The sequence below is a fragment of the Botrytis deweyae genome (genome assembly GCF_014898535.1).
Source record: "Botrytis deweyae strain B1 chromosome Unknown BDEW_013, whole genome shotgun sequence".
NCBI lineage: Eukaryota > Fungi > Ascomycota > Leotiomycetes > Helotiales > Sclerotiniaceae > Botrytis > Botrytis deweyae.
This window is the reverse complement of record NW_024066220.1, coordinates 171,132-191,923: the sequence shown is the minus strand read 5'-3', so window position 1 is coordinate 191,923 and position 20,792 is coordinate 171,132. Positions and strand designations below refer to the sequence as shown.

At 43.1% G+C, this 20,792-nt stretch overlaps 5 protein-coding genes across 5 annotated transcripts; 1 reads left to right on the top strand and 4 right to left on the bottom strand.

The window, feature by feature from the left end:
• Nucleotides 1–3,014: 3,014 nt before the first annotated feature.
• EAE98_006210 (uncharacterized protein) lies at nt 3,015–4,146 on the bottom strand (the record flags this gene model as incomplete). Its single annotated transcript, XM_038953832.1, has 2 exons — nt 3,015–3,844; nt 3,903–4,146. 2 exons carry the CDS (start codon nt 4,144–4,146, stop codon nt 3,015–3,017), a joined length of 1,074 nt encoding a protein of 357 aa, XP_038809622.1.
• Nucleotides 4,147–6,107: 1,961 nt separating this feature from the next.
• On the bottom strand, nt 6,108–7,509 carry EAE98_006209 (uncharacterized protein; the record flags this gene model as incomplete). The annotated part of the gene is made up of 3 exons (XM_038953831.1): nt 6,629–7,509; nt 6,352–6,496; nt 6,108–6,253 (listed from the first exon to the last, which is right to left on the bottom strand). The coding sequence occupies exons 1-3, from the start codon at nt 6,668–6,670 to the stop codon at nt 6,108–6,110; spliced, it is 333 nt and encodes a 110-aa protein (XP_038809621.1). The 5' UTR covers nt 6,671–7,509.
• Nucleotides 7,510–8,270: 761 nt separating this feature from the next.
• Nucleotides 8,271–11,365, bottom strand: EAE98_006208 (uncharacterized protein; the record flags this gene model as incomplete). Its single annotated transcript, XM_038953830.1, has 5 exons — nt 8,271–10,439; nt 10,488–10,555; nt 10,611–10,900; nt 11,020–11,092; nt 11,140–11,365. The coding sequence occupies 5 exons, from the start codon at nt 11,363–11,365 to the stop codon at nt 8,271–8,273; spliced, it is 2,826 nt and encodes a 941-aa protein (XP_038809620.1).
• A 2,574-nt stretch (nt 11,366–13,939) lies between these two features.
• Nucleotides 13,940–14,494, top strand: EAE98_006207 (uncharacterized protein; the record flags this gene model as incomplete). Its single annotated transcript, XM_038953829.1, has 1 exon — nt 13,940–14,494. The coding sequence occupies one exon, from the start codon at nt 13,940–13,942 to the stop codon at nt 14,492–14,494; it is 555 nt and encodes a 184-aa protein (XP_038809619.1).
• A 984-nt stretch (nt 14,495–15,478) lies between these two features.
• On the bottom strand, nt 15,479–17,710 carry EAE98_006206 (uncharacterized protein; the record flags this gene model as incomplete). The annotated part of the gene is made up of 4 exons (XM_038953828.1): nt 15,479–16,876; nt 16,929–17,017; nt 17,066–17,482; nt 17,542–17,710. 4 exons carry the CDS (start codon nt 17,708–17,710, stop codon nt 15,782–15,784), a joined length of 1,770 nt encoding a protein of 589 aa, XP_038809618.1. The 3' UTR covers nt 15,479–15,781.
• Nucleotides 17,711–20,792: the final 3,082 nt, after the last annotated feature.

Here is a 20,792-nt window from a genome sequence, read left to right as displayed (position 1 = left end):
CAGTTGTTGTTGGTATGCAGTTGGGAATAATTACGAATGTCAAAACGCAATGCTGATCCGGAACGAACATTGCTGTTGGCACGAGATCAAACCAGAGGCAGAAGACTTCCGATTCTAGGCAGAGAAAGGTTATTTGTTAAACGTTAATAATGAAATCAAATTTGAAGGGAGAGTGATGATCTCGTCCTTCCATGATCTGTCTATATATTGCAAATTGCGGACATCCTTGAAACCATATTTATCGAGAGCCAAAGCCACAAGTTGGGATATGTAAGATGTAGCTGCCGCCTGAACCACATTGTCGGAACTTGGAACTATTTAATCGACGGGGAGTTCAAACCATCGTTACGCTTCTCATGTGAAGTGACGCTGCCGGACTATATTCACTCGAATTTGCCGACAGAGTTGATGAAATGTTGCGCTATTTATACCGAAGATCCCAATTCTTATGTCTACTCCCGCCTGTCGAAGGGTTCGTAACAGCCCTAGCTAAATGGATATAACGAAGAGCGTACTTATACTCCATATATGAGCTCTAGGAAAAGTTATTGACAGTTGTAATGACAACTGAGAGCGATTCAGCAGGAAATAATGTGACCCCTTTATGGGCGGTGATATTTTGGAATACTCACATCGCGACTGGCTGTCTCTCTAACCCAGACATAATTTGCACCGAGAGTTGCCATTTTTATAGGGATGAGCATTGTATATCTTGCAAGAAGATGCACCACCAGGGGGGCAGGCTAAATCAGGCTTATAACAGGAAACCAACTACTGGCACGTACTTAGTATGTTTTTACTAAATTTATGAGATTTACTTTTGTTCCTATGCGGAACAAGCTCTTTGTAAAAATTCCCGCTTAGCATTTGGGAAGTTAAGAATCAAGCCACTATATCACTGAATTGACCAAACATCGAAGATCCGTCGATGAGAGCCATATCGAGCAGGTTCTGACGTTGCATGATAAAGCATTGGATGTACTAACAATCGCAGTATTATTGGCCTTGTCGGTCCGGTATTATGCAATCCCTGAGGGGTGAAGAATTATAGCCGAGAAAGAAGAGCGGCCTTAATATTAAACATGATCATGGCAATATATAGCAGGTTCATTTTTTTCCGTCGCTCTCTACTCAAGCACCATCTCCTCAAATGTGCTTCGGCCAAACATGAACGGAATACTCGAGTAGTTAAAAAGTTCTTACTGTGATCACGTGTACATCTTTTACCCCCGATAGCTCGGAAGTTCGCTCTTACAGTACCGCGACCAGTAAGCCGTCAATTCTGTTCTCACTGTTACACTGCAGCGTCGCGTCACTGTTATCTTTCAATTATCAGACGGAAGATTTCTCCATTCTTATGTCAACTACATTCTTCACAATGCTCCATCAACATCTTGTGGAACATCCACCATCCGATGATAACCTTCCTCAAACAGGCGGTGAACCTCTAAGTGGTACAAGCTTTCATGCTTGAGTCTCCACCATTTCCCCGGAGCCTAAGCGTGTGATCATAACTCTACTGGGGTTAGAGTAGCAGTGTGAAGTATCCTAGTGGGTACCCCAGCGAGGCCAGAAAAGAAATTATCGCACAAACTCATCGTTTGCTGCATATACGGAAGAGGTTGGTCGATGGTTTACCCGTTGTATAGCCAGTTACACATGAGGCTCGCGTCCTTTTGGAAGGAGACATCTCCTGCTTACAGAACTTGGAAATTCTCCGATCATGCGTAAGATTTTTTTCTCTTTCAATATTCCATCTTACGGACGTATTGCGAAATTCAGAATTGCATGCTGATATAGGCTTACTATAGCATGATTAGGGTTCGACGCGTCTGATACGATAGTTCGAATTAAACTAAACCTTAACGGAAGTCTTTAGTGTGTAGGCGACGAAGATAGATCGCCATGCATTTGTTTGATGGCCGAAATGAATACGCCTTGAACCTGATGTGATTTCCTAGGTACTCGATTTCGATTGTTCAGATATCTAGATTCTTTTACCTTGCATCTCTATTTATTAAGGGGTTTAATATTGATATTTTATTTTAAGACGCGTTTGATTGAAATGAAATTCGCTCGAGCGCCTTTTGATATTGGAAATGGTACAGGGTTTCCATCCCAAACAATTCTTCGGACTCGCTAATGTATGGCCAAAATCGTTATCAGTTCATCTTCCTCATTTCCCCAACGTCAGGTCCACAGAACAGTCTTCTCAAAAATTCCATAAACATGGATCTAGGTTTATGATGTAGCATGTGTATATTGAACAAGGATAACATCGGAGGTTCCACATTTCTGGGTCGAGAAATCAAGCTATCCATGCATCTAAAGTCATCGACAACGTGCTAAGGGGTGAAGGATTCAACTATTCATAGTTGAAAGCCAGCGGTTGCAGCTTGCCTGTGTAACATCAGGCAAAAGAACACTTGGACAGGACCACGCTTTTGGAGCCAATGATAGAAGACAGATATCGGGCGGGTACATGTATATCAATGGATATCTCGTGTTCCCAGACAAGGCAGGCTACTAAAAGGAGTTGTTACGGACGAGTTACGGGGATCGTGAGTGGTGCTTTCATCCATGTGCTCGGTGTCTTATTTTTGGCCCGTGGCAATCTTGGGAAAACTGCCCCCAAACTGCCCTCAGACCATGGCTCCGGACTGTGCATATTGTCGCCGTGACACGTTTCGCTAATATTCCCTAGATGGACTGAATGAAAAGTTCTGAGTGCGGTGCACTCATATCCCCTATACTGATGCTTTAGGAGTGGCTTTCTGAGTGATTATGTTGGTGATATCAAAGCTTGAGAAACACAAGTCGCACAAAATTGTCCTTCCAGAATTTGCCAATGGAACAAACGCGAGATTGAGAGCAGCAACAGCTAATGTCTTTCATTGCTAAAACTATCAAAACTTCCATGGTATCAACCGCTAATTTCACAGCAATATTTAAACAGAACCAGATCGATGTATTCATAACCGTTGATTCATTTATTCATGATTTCATTTCCCATCTCAACATCTTCCAACACCATAGGTCCTATGAAAATTGCCTCCTTGCGCAGAATATGAATAACCCCATTCTCTCTTTGGCTCTTCTTGCGCCTCGTACCCAGGCTTTTCCTCTCTCACTCTTGACATCAGCATCTGATTATTCCATTGCGGCATCTGCCACTCGTACATTCCTGGATCTGGCTTGAAGATATCATCGTAGCTCCCAGGAACCTCCGGCATTGCCCCCATGAATGTTTGGAAGGGTTGCGAGCCCCAATGATGTGAAGGTCCCATGTTGTATTCGGTAGGCTCGGGAAGTTGGCGATTGAGAGAAGGAGCTTGAGGTAGACCATTTGGAATTGCAGGCCATGTGGTTTCTTCGTAGAGCCCATCAAGATCACCGAGTTCAGGCGCTGGAGATTGACCTGCTGAGTGAATGCTAGATTCTGAGGTTGGCGGTGACGGTATTGATGCAGTCATACCATTCCATGGAACAGCGTGATGTGATTCGAATCTCTGGTGGCCTTCAGCTTCCGGATATGATCTTCCGTTATCCACCACAATTGCAGATGGCGACCTTGATCTGATAGTGGGTGTATTCATTGGTGGAGAAAGTAATTGATGACTGCCGACTTGGTCTTGAGAATCTGACTGAATGCTGACTTTCATCTTTCTGTCTGCTCTCGTGGTTGTTTGTCTGCGTTTGGTGCCTTCTTGCACATATGATGGTCTTCTTGTAGCAACAATGTTTCCGTCTGCGTCTCTCCAAAGTCTTTTTCTGGTAGCCAATACACCTAGTCCCTCGCCACCAGCTTCATCATCCTTCTCTTTGTGACGATTCATATGTCTGTCTACATGACATGTTAGAATAAGATTTGGGGGGGTGGGGGGCTAAATAGTGTCACCTACCAAGAAGATCTCGACGTCGAAAATGTGCACGGCATCGCAAACAGGTATGATTTCCATCCTTGTGATTTAACGCATGACGGTGCAAATGTTCACTCCTTGAAAATGATTTTCCGCACCCCGCGAAACTACAGCAAAACTTTTTCTTCCCGATACCTGCATTTGTACTGTCATTCAAACTTTTCGAACTCGATGTTGAACTTATTGAAGATGTGCGAGAGGTTGACGAATTTGTGAGTGAAGACATGTTGATGTCGACGATAGTGATATGATAAGAGTAAAGTTCAAGCTTTGACTGCTGTCCTAATTCCAATACTGGTAATTGAGTTCAGACTATATAATAAATATCGAAGAACGGGGAAAAGAGGGGTCCAGCACTAAGGTATATATCTAGTCACGGAATAATTTCCACTCCACTGACAATCATCCTATCTAACCACTGGCTCAATTTCCATTTATTTAACACTCCCAAGTTTTACCCACTCAAACACCGGTTATCGGGCATGGTGCACATACGTACATGATAATACATGGTTCCTCCAGGGCTCTCCACAACTAGTTTATTCAAGATTTCCACTGCCACTACTGACAGGGTGTTAGGTCAGACTAGTCAATTGCGAATTGCGACGAATTGACATGCCAAACCCCGACCTGTCAATGGGTGAAGCTACCTTGTTGAGTATGATATCCGCTCACAAATCCTTTGGTACTTTATGTCTTGTGTGATAGGCATTTAGCCACGACGAGAATAGAAATTCGAACCTCATTCGGCTTCATTCCCCATACACAACATTTCCATAGCGACGATACCGCACAAAAATTACTCGGGCATTAACCATGCTTATTCTATCTGATTCTCCAACCACGGGTTCTACAAATGCAAGTGCGGTTGTCTGTTCCGTTAACACCCATCACCTATCAGGAATCGGCACCGGTGCATCATGCGTACAAAGTACCCTCGTAGTTCTCAGCCGTTCCCTTGCCAGTACCACCAATCACGTTTGTTAAACGTTTTCTGTTTGATGTTACAATTGGTTCCCCAAGCACATGGTACACAAGCATCCCCACAATTCCCATCAATCATTCTCAAATCAAAGGGCGCCAGGTTACCCCTCCACGCAAACCCATGTTTGTATATATTTATCGCTCGCCGCTGCATCCATTAATTTTCTGGATTGGTTTTTTTTTTACCTAGGTATTTGCCAATTGCCTTTCCTTATCGACATTTTCTCTGTTGATGAATTTACTAAGCAGTTAGGGCATGAACTCAAAAATTCTTATCGCAGATATCTGACCACTTGTCACCATGTAAACATTTCCACGCTACTCGAATCCCTCACAGCGTTTCGGTAATTCACACCAATCAATCAAAATCAATCCCCATAAGTTTTACTCACTTAGCTTGATAGAGAAAATACGGCGGCCATCAAGTGCCGCCGTTGGCGATGCTAACGACATCGCTTATTGTAGCTCTGGAACCACAGAGTCAAGGGCTGGCTGGAACTGGGTATCTAACCGACTGCATGACTTGCCAATGCAGTTTAGCTTTCACCCTAAATATCATAAAACAGCTGCCTTGAGGTTCGTGAGGCTGGAGGACTGGAAAATATGGGAACTTTCGTTGGGGTCCATAAGTTATAATAGAAATCGACTCTCTGTACGTACAATCCCAAGCAGTTGAAGATCTTCACAATTCCAATCTCCATGGGCTTGGCTTTTGGTGCTTTATGGCGATATCCCAGCGAAAGATATAAGGACTTCGGTAAATAATAGCCCGGAAAGGGAGTCATATCCGACGATGTCCACTTTCTTCGATGTGAGAAAGTCCACCCCCAAGACTACTAATATCGTACAGTAGCGTGGTTTTTGAACCGGTCACATGAACGGATGTCCCGTCCTTTTCCTTCCTTTGATATTATTCCGTGATATCGTCATAAGGATCAGGGTGGAAGCTAATGCTCACCGTCGTTTGAGGTCATGATAAGATGTGATATCACCATGCAATGACCATGTCTGTCTGCCATGTGTAAACGCTGCTTCTTTGCACATCAATCCTTTTGAACATCTCGAACTTGTAAGTCGTAATCCTCATCCTGAATCCTTCATTTCTGTTTCATGCAAACGTCTTTGATTCTACGCGCTTGTCGTTTTTGCACAGTGCTTTTTATTCCGAAGCCCTGTTCCATGTAGCGCCAGTAAGACCCCAGGTCAATAATTTCCCAACGGATACCCATCTTTAGCCCACCAGCCATGAAAACGCCACGTGCGGAAGACGAGATCCATTTCCATGGTATTACCACAGCCATAGACGGAAGGATCGATACCTGGGCCTTTGAGAACCTTAATGGTAAGATCTTACATGCTAATTGACAGGAATATATGAACGAAGCGCTGATACCTGATTCGACTTATCTTATTAGCACTGTCTCAGCAATTTGTGAGCTTGTCAAACCTCCGATGTTATTCCGGTGGGGCGTAATGATGATTGATGTTGACTGCCTCGAGCTGTCTCGAGGCTGCCTTCCAACTTCACTGAACATCCAGCCCTGATCTTTAGATATCTTTGACATTACCTCCTTTTCGAGACCAAAGCACGACTTTAGCCGATAAGATTCGATTCCTCTAGGCTATTTCGTCGATCTGGTACCGAGCATGGGAATAACTGGAAATAATTAACGTACAATCGCCCAAGTGTGCTTGATGTTGAGCTTCTCCATAGCATATCATACCATGTGGGCATAGTTTACGTCCTGAACTCTAAGCGCCTTCATGTCGTATGATTCCCGATTTGAAGTCGACACTACGTCGGGACGCCAATGCCGTTTGCCTTAATGATCTGCCGTAATAAACCCCTTGCTGTCTGACCATAATTTGCTTCCAAATTGCTTCCAGGTAAGATTTTAAAGGATGAATCGCGTGGCAATTGTTACCGGCGATGCAAAATGGATCGATTGAGTTTGGGGGCATCGACCTTCCTCTTTTGCTACCATAAATTACCATGACGAGTCGAGCGCTAAAACGCTGTGCCAAAAATATACATTGTGACGAAAACAAATTCCAGAATAAAAATGCCAATTGCTGACAGTCCGCAGGGAATCACAATCTAAATAAAAACTTATCAATCCATCAAATGCTTATGAGGAAGGAACCTTAAGTTTATATACCTCTTGTTCCTTCGTTTGCTGCCTCGATACCCCATTCTCCTACAAACTCCAATCATACCACACACCTACCACTTCTAATGGAAGGAATGCTTTCCGGCCAATCAAGGTTCCGCTCCCACGTCTTCAAGGCAAGAATGGGGTATGTATCTCGAATGTTTTTGAATTTTTAGTACTTAAATAATGCCATGCCACTGTCGAACACAGGCACTCTCGTGGTCTTTGTCCTGACGCTCCCGTCCAGCTTTTCCCGAAGATGGGGTTTAACTGGAGACAAAATGAGGAAGTGTTAAAGTTTAACTACAATTCCTGGAACGTGACCGTGCTACAATATCAAAGTTCTGCACCTGATCGACACGACGTTAAACTTTATAAACATGCATCCATATCCCATTTCTCAGCCTTACAGAACCTACTTGGACCATGAGCTGAATACATGTTAAAAGAAGCATAGCCGCTAGACCTCAATCGCTAGAAGCTTCTTGCCCAGCAATGTAGGAAAAAAACTTTAACTCACCGACATGCAACAAATCAAATTGATCAGTAAAATCCCATCCCATCTTCCAAATCACGTTCTATCTAGCCCTGTCATCCCATCCTCAATCCCTTCGCGCACATGGCAAACAAGCATTCCATTCTGCACACCACCACTAGGTTAACCTCCAAGCCGTTCCAAGTCACCGGGTCCGAATACTCTCGGCTCCGGCGCCGGCGGAGCCAAATTTTCGGGAACACCTCTTCTCACGTAAATAAAATGTGTACCGATACCCTTGTGCATGTTTTACCAAACGAATTGCATTACATTTCTACGCTATCTATGCACTGCATGGCATAACTATCCGCAGCCCCTTGCGACTGCCCGTCCCGTTTCGCTTCCACGACGTCGGGATGTAGAACAAATAACTGACAGCAAGCAATCACGTTCATTCTTTGCCATGATAACTTCATTTTTGTTGTTAAAATTTCTTTTCATGAAAAACTCTTGTTTGTCATCAATTGAGTAATCATGCAAACCATGGGGCAGCTATTAGGTTCTGCCAAAACAGAATTTTAACACTGTAGAGTCAAATATCAATGTTCCTGAGCACATGCCAGGTAGTACCCTCCTTATTATCATCGTATGAGACTAAGTTCAAGTCCTTTACTACCTGCATTTTCGCCTTTTTTTACTCTCAGCTCCTTCTCTTCCGCCTATATCGTCTCAGCTACACTAATAGTCATCGTCGTCGAGTGGTGGACTCTCATTTCGATACTGTGCACGCGATAGAGCCTTCGCCTTCTCAAACACTGCAGTCTCATTCATTGAGTCATCTTGAAACTGCGCGAGTGATGTACTATCTTTCCAATGCGCTTCGGATGACATAACCTCTGCAAGATTGGTGCTTTGGCGGATTGGCGTGCGCCTTTGTGCAGCCGGACCCTCATTATCTTTGCGCATAGTCAGAACAAGTCGCGGCTTGACTTGTTTATTTTTACCCTTGGTATCTTCTCCTCGCGGCTCGACTTGTTTATGTTTACCCTTGGTATCTTCTCCCACCGGCTCGACCGATTCAATCTCACCCAATGACATTCTTATTGCCTTTTGAAGATCATCTTCCTCTTCTTTTAGTGTTTGCGGTGAAGCTTGTGAGTTCCATTTCCCTATCGCTGCACCATATTCGGCGTTAAGGCGTGGGTCTCCAGTTATCAAGGGCGGATTGTGATTTTCATAATCGTTACACCATTGCTTGTCGTCGTGTGTCTCATCAACGTAGAAATCCTCCCTCTTTTCCAAATTTTCATGTTCTGTTTCCAGAAAATCAAATCGACTTTCTAGATTTTTGTACTCCTCGGAGCCTTTGGGAAGCATACACATTTGATCTTCTATCTGGTCTGACTCCATTTCTATAGCTGATATTAATCGACTATAATTCATAAATCTGTCATGAGAGAACCAGCGCGAGAAATTCATCGCATCATCAGGCCCAATTCCATTTGCGACAGGTCGCATGTTAGTGTCTATTATATCAAAAATGATTCGGGCCGCCCTCTGTCGATCATCTTCAGTTGCCGGAATTTCCATGGAAACTGCTTTATCCCGAATGTTTTGTAATTCTCTCTTCTTTTGCTCTCTCACAGTTTCGTCACCATCACTCGACCTATTCTGCCCGAGAAATTCCATGATAGCCATCGACGCAAGCTGTAACTGACGCAATTCGACAACCAGACTACGACTGGCTTTCTCTCTCTTCTCCTTTTCCTCGTGGCTAATTAATTTTCCGTTAACACGCACCCGCGGTCCTCGGCTTCGTCCTGGTCTTGGAGTTGGAGATAGACCTACGGCTACTGTGTTCGATTCGATGCCTTGATTAGCCCTGGAATTATTGTGAGGCTTTGAACATGGCTTTGAGGATGATGAAGGAGAATTTTCCCGTGATTCATTTTCAAGCTTTCTTCGCTGATACGTTTCAAGCTCTCTTCGCTTACACAGTTCAGTTCCCGTCGTGTCTGACAGCTTGACATTATCATATTTATCGGCTCTTCCTCTAGACATTAATTCTCTGGCCTTTTCATCGGTCAACGGCTCCCACTCATTGCCATTGTTTTTCACTTCCTGGTAATGCAGACGGAGAATCTTTCTAGGTTCCCCTAGAGCGTCCCAATCCTCATCTGAATAGTCTTCTTCATCGATTATATGCCTGCGTCGACGTCTCCTGGCTATAAAATCGTCTGCGGTGTCGTTTTGAACTCTGGCTGTAGAGAATATGCGCTGTGATGAGTCAGGCCGATTAGCTGCAGTGACTTCTTGTGATGGCATCAGAGGAAAAGGATCTGGAAATTCCCAGGGCTCTCGAGGTCGCAACGAATAGTCCCTAGGTTTATAAACGTACTTGGGGCGTCTTGGTGGAGAAAAATCTCTCTCGGACTGTGCGCCACCCACATCATCCATGTTTACATCATTATTTGATGGGGACTTTGGTACATCCATACAAGATACGTTTTTGAAGAGTTGGCTTTGTGGAGGCGAATGAGCCACTCCCAACTCTGACGAAAAAAACATAGGCTCACTACCTGGCCAATATTCCGGAGGAGATTTTGGATAGGTACCCGGCATCTTCGGAAGATCGTAGCTCGCAGGATGTCTGACTTCTTCGTCCGTTACAGGATTTCTTATCTCAAATACTGTAAAAGAAGAAGAGGTTTCACTTTCAGTGTCACTTTCAGTGTCACTTTCAGTGTCGATATCGTGGTTATTGTCCGAATTCGGATCAGAGATTAATGGTGTGTGAAAATCCACTGTTATATTCGCATAAGAAGGAGGTGGGGGCCAGCACTTGGTGAATTCGGTAGTATCACTGAGATTGTCATTTTTACTATGGCATCTTTGCGAGATATATACCTTTTCCAGGTCAGTCAGTTAAAATATGGCTTTTTCAGAAGTACATACATCCAAAATTCGAGACCAATTGTTGTCATTTCCCATGTCCGAGCTTGAGCTTGTAAAAGGTTGAAGATCTACCTGAGTGTTAGACATCAAGTTGCAGATAAGCTTGATGAGCAATAGGCTTACAACGGTGAGGACGTATCTTGGTATTGTGGCACGCAGGTCGAGAAGCAGGATTAAATTTCCTCGCAATGCCCTTAAGATATACCTTTCTTGCTTCTTTTTTATATTTCATGTCCTTGTTAGAAAGTGACCACTTGTACAAATTTCTTCTCTTGGACCTCAATCGTCTTTTCAACCATTGGGATCTACGGACACGAAATTCTTGTTCTTGATTCTCCTTTGGCACCAACTCTGTGCCATCCAATCCTTGAAACTGTACCGACTTCATGGGCAGGTCTTGAATGATTGAGAGACTAACGAAACGTTAACAAGAGCACTCGCTGGAATTATGACTTAGTACCTTTGGTCATGTTTGGCTATGGTCCTCAGATTAGGGCTTGCATGTGCGATGGATTTGGAGAGTAATACGTACGAGTTGTAGGCCTCTTTAAAAAACCGGAGTACTGTGTTGATACTCCGAGATTGTGCCAGCTTCCATTGTGTACCTACAAATTGACACGCATTAGTCTTTGGAGGTCCAAATTCTATCAACCTAGTCTACTGAGCTGTTGGACGATTACCTCTTTTAGCTTTGAATCGGGGTTTCTGTAGCTCTGATCATCACTAACTCGTCTTTCCGTCACCTTACGAAGCGCTGTTTGCGATTCGATCGGTAAAGTTCCATGGTCAGATTGCGACAAGAGAGGAACGTGTTCTGTGCGAGTGAAACTCGTCGAGTCCTCTGAATCAACCGATTCCAGGTCTACATAATTATTCATGTTGCTATAAAACAACAAAGAAGATCTTGAAACCACCTTGTTCGTTGTTCAAAATCTTCGAGGCCTTTTACAGTTACTTGAAAATCTTCAATGAACCTCGAATTTGCGCGAGAATTGATGACAATCGAGGAAGCTGGATCGAATAGTAGTTACCAAAATGTCCTAGAATCTGCTGGAGTGAAAACCGCGTTGTCGGCAAAATAAATTCGTATGCGAGTTCTACTTGCGGAGAGAACTTCGCGTTGAGAATGTTCTTCTTCTAGGCCTCCAGGCAAAATTTGATGTGTAGAATCAATATGTAAAATTTCAAAATTATAGAGAATAAGCGTTCTACGAATACAGAGAGACTGGTGAATTTCGAAAGTACTGATGTATGAATGAAATGTATTGTTTTATTTTAAGGTGTAAACACCTTCTAAATTGTCACAAGAAAATAAAAGCAAGGAATATTGTTCCTCTGCTCTTGCCTTTAATTCTCTACCGAGTGTGCTTCTTGTGAGGCAACCTGTATCAAAATGAAGGTGCCTTCCCGAGTCCAGAACTTTGATGGAAGGTGCAGAAAGTCAAGCAACATAATGTTGTCATATTGAACCCTAAAATTGAAAACATGCTCGGCTATGACCCTCTAGCGTATTGCGCATCCCAAGGCAATTTTACCTTTGTAGATGAATCTGGGGATTCCAGGTTAGCCTATATGTTCAAGACCGTCAATTTCATCTAGCCTTGCGTAAGATTTTATTGCATGGCGTACTTCCGTATATTTGGTCCAGGTTTCTGTCTCATTGCCTCTGAAATATCCGCGGAAGCTCGCCACACACCAAGTCGTCTTCCTTTCCTGCAAAGTTAGCTGTTTACATTGCAATCGAACCAGAGAGTCTATGTTGCCATGAGCCAGAAACTAATCAGTATAGCAGCAATGAACAACCACTGGAAGAAAAATCTGCAATTTCCTTATGGTCAGCATTGAATCAATAGCATAAGAATTTGTCACTCGATTGCCATAGCGAAACTTAGTTTCGGATCTGTGATAAACTGTTTGAGAATGATTCTTTGAAATACAAGTAGAAATCTGGGAAGTCGCACTGGACGAATGTGATCTAAAAAGACAAAATTAACTTGCAATTCTGGAAATTGCAAAAGGTTTTCACTCTTCCCAAGCTGAAGGACTTTAAAACCTTTATGAACGATGAAGATTTAGAGGAAAATGTTCAAGGACTTCAACCGTATCATCACTGACTCTATGATGGCCTGTAGTTCTGAAAGATCACAAGTCTTCTTGCATTTGACGAAGCACTATCCCGCCGGTAAATTTGATGCTGATTGCATAGCGATGAAGTGTTTGGAGGTCGTGAAACCACCTTCCATGGTTGCACAATTGATTCAATCGTCAAACCAGTGCCGAGTGATAAGACAGATTCGACCAATAGAGCCAATAAGGTCAACAGTCAGATCAGTAACCATTAGATAATATGCACTGATGTATAGAGATCGGATGAAAGCAAAAGAGAAGTGAGAAAGGCGGTTGCACGACATGAACTTGTGAAAATCTCATCACCTTGTCAGAATACGTCCCTACCCTAATAACGACGCTAGACGTAGAACTACAATATCATGGCGTGGATTCATTGCTCGTTTCGATCTAAGCCCTTATAGAATTACAACAAGTGATGAACTGGGCGCGAGACGGACTGAAAAAAAAAGAAAAGGAGAGGAAATTTCCGAAAGATGTAATCACGTGATGTGACCAGATTAACAAGTTTTCACTGGAATTCGTCTCGAGAACACCTTTCTCCTGTAACAAAGATCTTGATAGATAAGTCCACAAATCATAAAACCCAACACTTGATTTTATAATCTTATAACCGATAACGCACACAATTTACGAATCTCAAATCTGACCCATAGAAGGCACTCCGCAGCGAACGTCGTCAAAATCGAACAAACGATGTTTATTCAGCCCTACATTTAAGTCTCACAGCGGCACCTTTGTCGTTCCTGATTGAAAAATCTTCAAGAAGAGGAGAAGTCTCGCGCTTAGTCTCCTTTGAACGACTTCTATTGAAGTTTACTCGATCTTCGATTGAGATCTAGATCATGATGGAACTCTTTGTTGACCTGCGGAACATGAGCCTTCCGAGCTTGGCAAAGAACCATCCTCCTCTAGATGCCCAGCTTACGAGAGTATGAAATAATTCAGGAATGCCAACGTCCGATGGTGTTATGATTGGAAAATGTTTGCTGACTATAGAATAAAGAAGTCTAGATGTCGTCTCCTTTTTCTAGTGCAAATATTCTGCAGCCATTATTCCCAAGGTGTGACTTCACGGAACAGTTTATAAGAGCTAATTGGCTGACGTTCGGTCTAGAAGGTATTGCACGTTTTTCCGGGGTATTACATAGCTAGTAATCAAAAGAAGATGATGGTCCTTATGATCTTCACGGAGCTTTGAGAGCAAAACAGAAAGGGGCGAGTTTCTTTCAAGAAAACAAAGTCAGCAATTACAAAACGAGAGTAAAATCACCAAGGGATTATGGGCTGTTACAGAAAATATCTACTAGGATATTACACACACTATGATGCTTTTCAACGCAATAATTCTATGTCTCTTCGCTAGTATTCAGGTAGCTATTGCTGCTACCAGTACTTCTACCTTTTCATCGTGTACCACCGTATCCTCTACCAAATCTGTTGCCGTAGTCAAAACCATCACAACACGCAGAGGCGACTATTTCTACGCTTCCAATTCTTTCACCAGACCTCCTCCAACAACGATTACTGTCACCCTTCCTGCCAAATCAACAATATTCACCACTACTAAAACGACGGTCCCTGCACCATTAGTAGCTAGGGCCACAGATCCTGTATTGATTGGTGTTGACGAAGCCTCGAAGAAACCTCGAACTCTCCCTGATGATGCTTCACGCGGGATCTCTCTTCCACGAGTTGTGCCTAACAGGTTCAATTTCCGATCTCTAACTCCAAAGCCCATGTATCCCTACGTAGTATACTGTGTATACGAGATCACACGAGTCTCAATCTCGACAGTTACGGGTGCACAACAAACAGTTAAAAAGACTGTCACCCCAAAATACACAACTTCGACTGTAACTGAAACTGTAACGGTATAATTGGAACATTCGTTCGAGTCCAGGATGCTTGTTACTACGTCGGTTATCGAACAAGACATACTGAGCCGATCTTTCACCACTGAAACAACTGCTTTTCGTCCACAAGTTATGCAATAGGATATGTACCATGCGATCAATATGATTTTGTGCGTTGAACAGACACGCATCACAACATTCGTTTCGGGCGTTGATATTGTGGAGGATCTCTCTATATGCTGATTCGGACAGTGCCTAGTCGTTCTACACCAAATAGGCACGATTGGAATTTGAGTTATGGGCTACAACCCCGAAGGTATTGGGTCTGATTTCAAAAGCAAACATTATTTATGATACAGGAGTGTAAAGGGGGAAAAAAAATTGAGAAAGGAGTATGTTGGAATGGGGATTTACTTAACCCTTGCACGGTATATTCCAAAAAGTTTGGTCATGTAAAGTAGAAAAGTTATTTGATTTGATCTCTGATTTTGTAATACAAATCAGTTTGTCTTGATGATGTAGTCCCCGACCTAGGCGGTTAGAGCTTAGTAGGTTATAGACGGAACGAAAATTAAGATCTGCCTTGATATGGTTTCGTGATGGTCCGAGTATGCATGAGCAATGTCATGATTAGAAGTTGTCATTGATTCAACAGCTTTCCATCATGTAATTTGACAAAGCAATGCAGTGTAGTGTCTAAATGTTCACCGGATAAAGACTATGCATTTCAGAATTGTTACTTGAATTTATACTGCGAACTAACAAATCGTTTGTCTCAAATTGTAAGAACACTGAGCCAGAGATGTGTAAGACTACAAGCAATCCCCTTCACTAAAATGAGAGAAACCCTCCAAGATAAGACCAGAAATGATGCGTAAGAATCTCACAGTGCAACTTGCTACAATCAAACACTTACAAACTATGAACAGGCATGGTACAGACAAAGATTTGAAACGAAAGAAAATCATATTGCATTAGGTAGTTATTCATATATATCCGAAACCTCCCTATAAAACCCAATTTCTCTCTAAGCCACAGCCAACAGTATGCCCCCAAGACAAACGAACACCCGAATGAAAGGCTTGTAATGCTCAAACCAAACTGTGACGCTAGTCATCCATACACCGTTTCGCCACAATTATCATTATTCTATTAATTTCGACTTAAGGAAAGTGATGCCATCCCCAAGCAAATTATTAAAATCTCAACTCGAAAAGAACGAATGAATGAGAGTAAGTTCATCAACGAGCGAGAAGATATTAAGTCGATCAAGCCATAGATCAAATGGAGCAACCCATTTAAATCCTCAAGCTACAATCCTGAATCAATCTGATCCACCACTGTCGTATTTGTGAACGCCGCCCAATCTCTGCAAGTCTGGGCCATAATGCTTGGAATTCTTAACTTCGCAATATCTGCTGGTCTTTCCAAGACACTCACATACAATCCACTGCCAACATGGAATGCAATGTGGCAATGCAAAGGCCAAACACCTGGATTGTCAGCCGTGATTTGTAGTACCATGTAGCCACCAGCTTGAAGGGTTTGTACATCACGACGCTGCGGGTTGGATGGTCGAACAACTGTTTGTCCGTCCCAAAGTCCGACTCCTTCATTCAAAACGAACATGTTGTGGCCGTGAAGATGCATGGGGTGAGAAACTGTGGTGGGGTTGGTAATGTAGATACGGATGGAACTGTTGTCACCGAAGTTGTAGACGTTCCATTCGGGACTATCTGGGTATGAGTTGTTACCCTGATTAGATAGGAGAAGGATTGGCTCGTTATAGTTTGCACGGAAGGAAGAATTGTTCATCGACCATAGCCAGTTTCCAGAAGCGTTTTGTCCGAATCCAATATCGATTTGTTCCGTTGTGGGCGGGTTTGGATCAGGTGTAATCGGGTACCAAGGAGTCGTTTCGTTAAGAGGGTCATTTGCACAGACGTTGGCGACAGAGTCATTGAATATGGTGGAGGCAGTAGTGGTAGAGTTTACATTTGGTTCGAGACCATAATAAACGAGTGCCTTGGCTTCAGGGTTCTTGAAAAGTGAACATCCAGCAATTGTTGATCGCATCCAGTATGATCCTGTCGTTTCAGTCGGAATACCTTCGACGATGACATCGGTACGCTGGCCAACTCCCAAAGTTACGACTTGAGTTGTGTATGGGATGATAGGGACGAAATCATTGGCAATGACAGTCATGTTGTGTCCATCGATTGCGAACTTCTGCATTCCTTCAGTTCCGGCGTTAATGAGCCTAAGTCTGTGCTTTGATCCAGCTGTGAGCTTGAAAGTAGGTGGCATGTAGTTCTCATCATTGCAGGTAGCGTTATCACCGGCAGCTTTTGTAGAGCAATCGAAGAATCCTTTCCCTTGGATAAGATTGCTATCGGAGCTTATGAGCTGATGGTTGTTAGCGTATGTTCTTGCAATTGGGAATTTGAAAACTACTTACAACTCTGTTGAGGTCGGTCGACATAGAATCCTCAACTAATGAATAGTAATCTGGGTGATACCAATCGTTCAAGAGTATTGGTCCCAAATCTTGTCAAAATCAGCACACTTCGGTCAATCTTCGGGTAGTTCACTTACCATAATCATATGGAACAGTTGGAGGACCATGAATGATCATAGGACCAAATATACCAGCATTGTACTGGGCAGAGTAATGAGAATGCCACCAACTTGACCCGTAGAGATCGGCCAGGAACGAATATGTGAAGGTTCCTCCAGGCGGGATCGGACATTGTTGAACTCCGGGAACACCGTCAAACCATTGACTTTCCTTTTGCAGAAGTCCATGCCAATGAAGTGCTGTACCTTCTTCAGGGCCTCTGATCTCATTGTGAACAGTGACTTCAATCGTATCTCCCCAATTGGCCTCGATAAGAGGACCGGGGAAGACGCCGTTTACTAGTATCACATCTCTTTGATAACCGTCTGGAGATGCTTGGCCTCTTTGAACCGTGAAATCATATCTTCTAATCACACCGGTGTGTGGTGCATCAGCTGTTGTAAGATAAATGGTCAGTCATAATTCTGTTAATTTGGGCCGGTAATCAACCTACTATAAGGATTGGAATTGTTGGCAGTCCTGTTACCCCATGGAAATCCTTGGGGAAGGGGAGTGACAGGATTGCTGGTTTTCAGAAAATTTATAGGCAAGTTTGAATAATTGTTTTGAGCAGAAACGAGTGACCCAAAAAGGAGAGTGGCGAGAGAAGCTAGACCCCGCATGTTGAAGGAATGTAAGAATCAAGACCAAAGGTATTAAAGAGTGAACCTTCGATGGCTATGATCTGATGCTGATGTGAATGTTGATGTAGAATGAGATGGATGTGTACAGGAGTTCTTGATTTATATAGAAGTACTTCGCAACTCAGTCGAGTAAAGATACAAAAAAAAGCTAGTAAAGTATTGAAAGACTACTAGGCTGATCAGCAACACTTGCATCTTGCGGGATTGAATTCATGCCATGCCTGGATGGATCAGATAGGCTTGCAGGATGCTCAATTGTATGCATTGATCTCCAGGTAGACATGGCATAAAATCATCCAAGCCTGACTGAAATTGTAATTATAAAGCTTGACGGCACATCAAGCATGTCTGAGGTTGAGGTGAGAGTATCAGTCCTGAGTTCCACATATAATCCACATCATAAATTGCTTCGGTATTATGCCGTGCGAATAGTCTACACGGGAGAAGACCAAAGTTCTGAGTCTTCATGCCAATAAGTGCACAGTATAATGGTCATCGAGCCTTTTTGAACAGACTTACGGCATCAATTTCGTGCTTCACCGATTAACTCCCCTGCGGATCGCATGTATATCAAGATTACCAGGGGAAGTGAGAGCACTAAAAGTCGTTACTGACGATCGAATTGATGGAGCAAGTCTGTTTGATGTTCATGGGTCATGCGAACCCATGTCTTTACATTTTTGTGGATTCAAACATGTCAATCATTGGCTTGAGACTTACGTCTTTGGCTGTCATGTCGTCTGTCAAAGGTTACCAAGAATGCTTGGCAATACCAGTATCTAGTAGAAATTTAAATCCTTACCCCAGAATGACGCTAGATGCTCGGCAGATATTGATAAGCTTTGATGATTGATCGTGGTTCCTGCAGAAGAAATCGAAGTTCAAGCCCTAGAGTTCCGTAGAACGAATAACCAGGCTTGTAATAAAGCATTGCAAATTTTGAAAGTAGAGCTTGATCACTTTTCCGTCATGGTCTTGAGATCGTGCGGCGTTCACTGAGGAGCTCAGAAACCACACTTAAAGATCTGACTGTGTTTATTTGCAAAGGCAGCCAGAACACGTGAAAGTACATCGATCCCGGAATGTATGTCGGAAATTAGAGAGAAATAAGAAATATCTTCCAAAACTATGCACCCAACTGCTCGTACCAGTAACTCTCCGAGTCAGACTAACTAGAGCTATCGAGATATACATCAATGACAATTGGTAGTTCAGTAGATTTAACCACCAATTTAGCGGCTGGGCCCTGCGATCCCTACGAGTACTCTTCGCCAAACGATATCGCGAAGGTATGATAGTGAGACTTTACATTTGAATTAGGATTGACATCCAATATACTAGCCACAAACCTATCTGTCTGTAGAAACATCGGATATTAACAACTGATGTCCCGAAGGAAAAAAAGAAATCATATTTGTGAGACCATTTTTTTTCTGGAAGATGGAGTTATTTCGACTTCGGGCCACTGCCGACATAAAGGAGTTGTGGCTTGCCGGAACCACACGAGCGAGACTTCAAGGATATTGAAGCGGGATCGACCTCCAGGTTGAAGCCGAAGGGAAGATCCTCGGCGTAGGGGATTTCCAGGGCCGATGTAGTGGGCTCGTAATAATTGGAAAGGAACAAATCACATTCTTCGTTTGACGTTCCCCGAATTGAAGTTTCTGAATTTACCTTGCTCATCTTGTCTGGGTACGTAGGACCGCGGGTTCTATGGTTGTCACGTTTTCTAAAGACCGCTCGTTGTATTACCTGTGTGGTGCGTACTTATGCGTTCTGTGCTTACATACCTGGTCCCGTAACTCCTGCCTCCGGATTGAATATATCACGACTGGCTATGTCCAGATAGAACGCCTGCTTCGTATATCTTCGCATTGCTATTTCTTTGAAGGATGGAATAATGGATTCTAGAAAGAAGAAAACCAGCCTTAAGTTCTATATATAAATCAGCTGAGAACATGTTTTTGGATTGGTGAAGATCCTGCATGTTGAACTTGCCCGTATTTAACAGTACTAACACCTTTTCGGATTTGATCCTTGTTAGTTTAGTGAATAATCAAGCACAATTCAGCCTCGACAATGCCTAGATACGGAAATATCAATAATTTCTGCCAGTATCTAGGTAGGGTGTGCTAACGTCGTGTGTTTTCTTTTGGCAAAGATTGAAATGCAAGGGAGGCAGATCAAGCCACGTGATTGGTGGTTGACTCAAAACCCGTCCTGAGCCTTTGTGCAAATTGTGTTCATGCTTGATTTAAAGCTGCAAGTCTCCCCGCCGTGCTTCTATAGCGATTTACCAAAGGTGTTAGATATCACGTATGTCCTCAGTGGAAACATGACCATCAGTTCAATATGGACTGGTTTCGTACTCTTGGGCATGGTGAGCTTGGCTACCTGGTTCTTGCATGCGGAATCGAGTAGAGAGCTCCAAGGGAGAATGTATTCAAACCCGAAATTCGTCCTCACTGACGCAGTTGAAACTTCGGTCGGCTGAAGTTTAAGGTTATCGAACTTAGCTTCCTCTTGTCTTCCATTCCATAATGCTTCGTCTGTCCTACGATAGAACTTCTCTTCGAATGCTTTCCCCTCGACTCGTGCCTGGAATCTTGCCGATAATTTTGATATTCCAAACTTGTTCTTTTGACTCGTGAGAGGGATACTCATATGAAATTGATACCAAATGCATGCGAGTTCAATGGAATTAGTTCTCAACGAGTTACACACAAACGAAGTACCAATTGCGAAAGTTCCTGAAGGATGATAAGGTGAAGAAATTGGGCTAGAAGTAAGTACTAAGTACGAAGCGGTTCTGGTATTCTTCTCTCTTGGAAAGCAAAAAGCGATTGCTTGACACTTAAGGTGTTATCTCCTAAGGTTTGTGCCATCGAATCCAAGGTATCTCAGTTGATTGAATTTCATGAAATCTGACTATGCGCTGAACTGAATGAATGTCGCTTAAGGTCCAGGGTAAGATCAGTTGTGGTGAGGGATCATAGCTCTTTTTAGCGCCGGGTCTTGCCGAGAACTGCACTGAGCTAGCTGCAAGTCAATTCAGCATCAT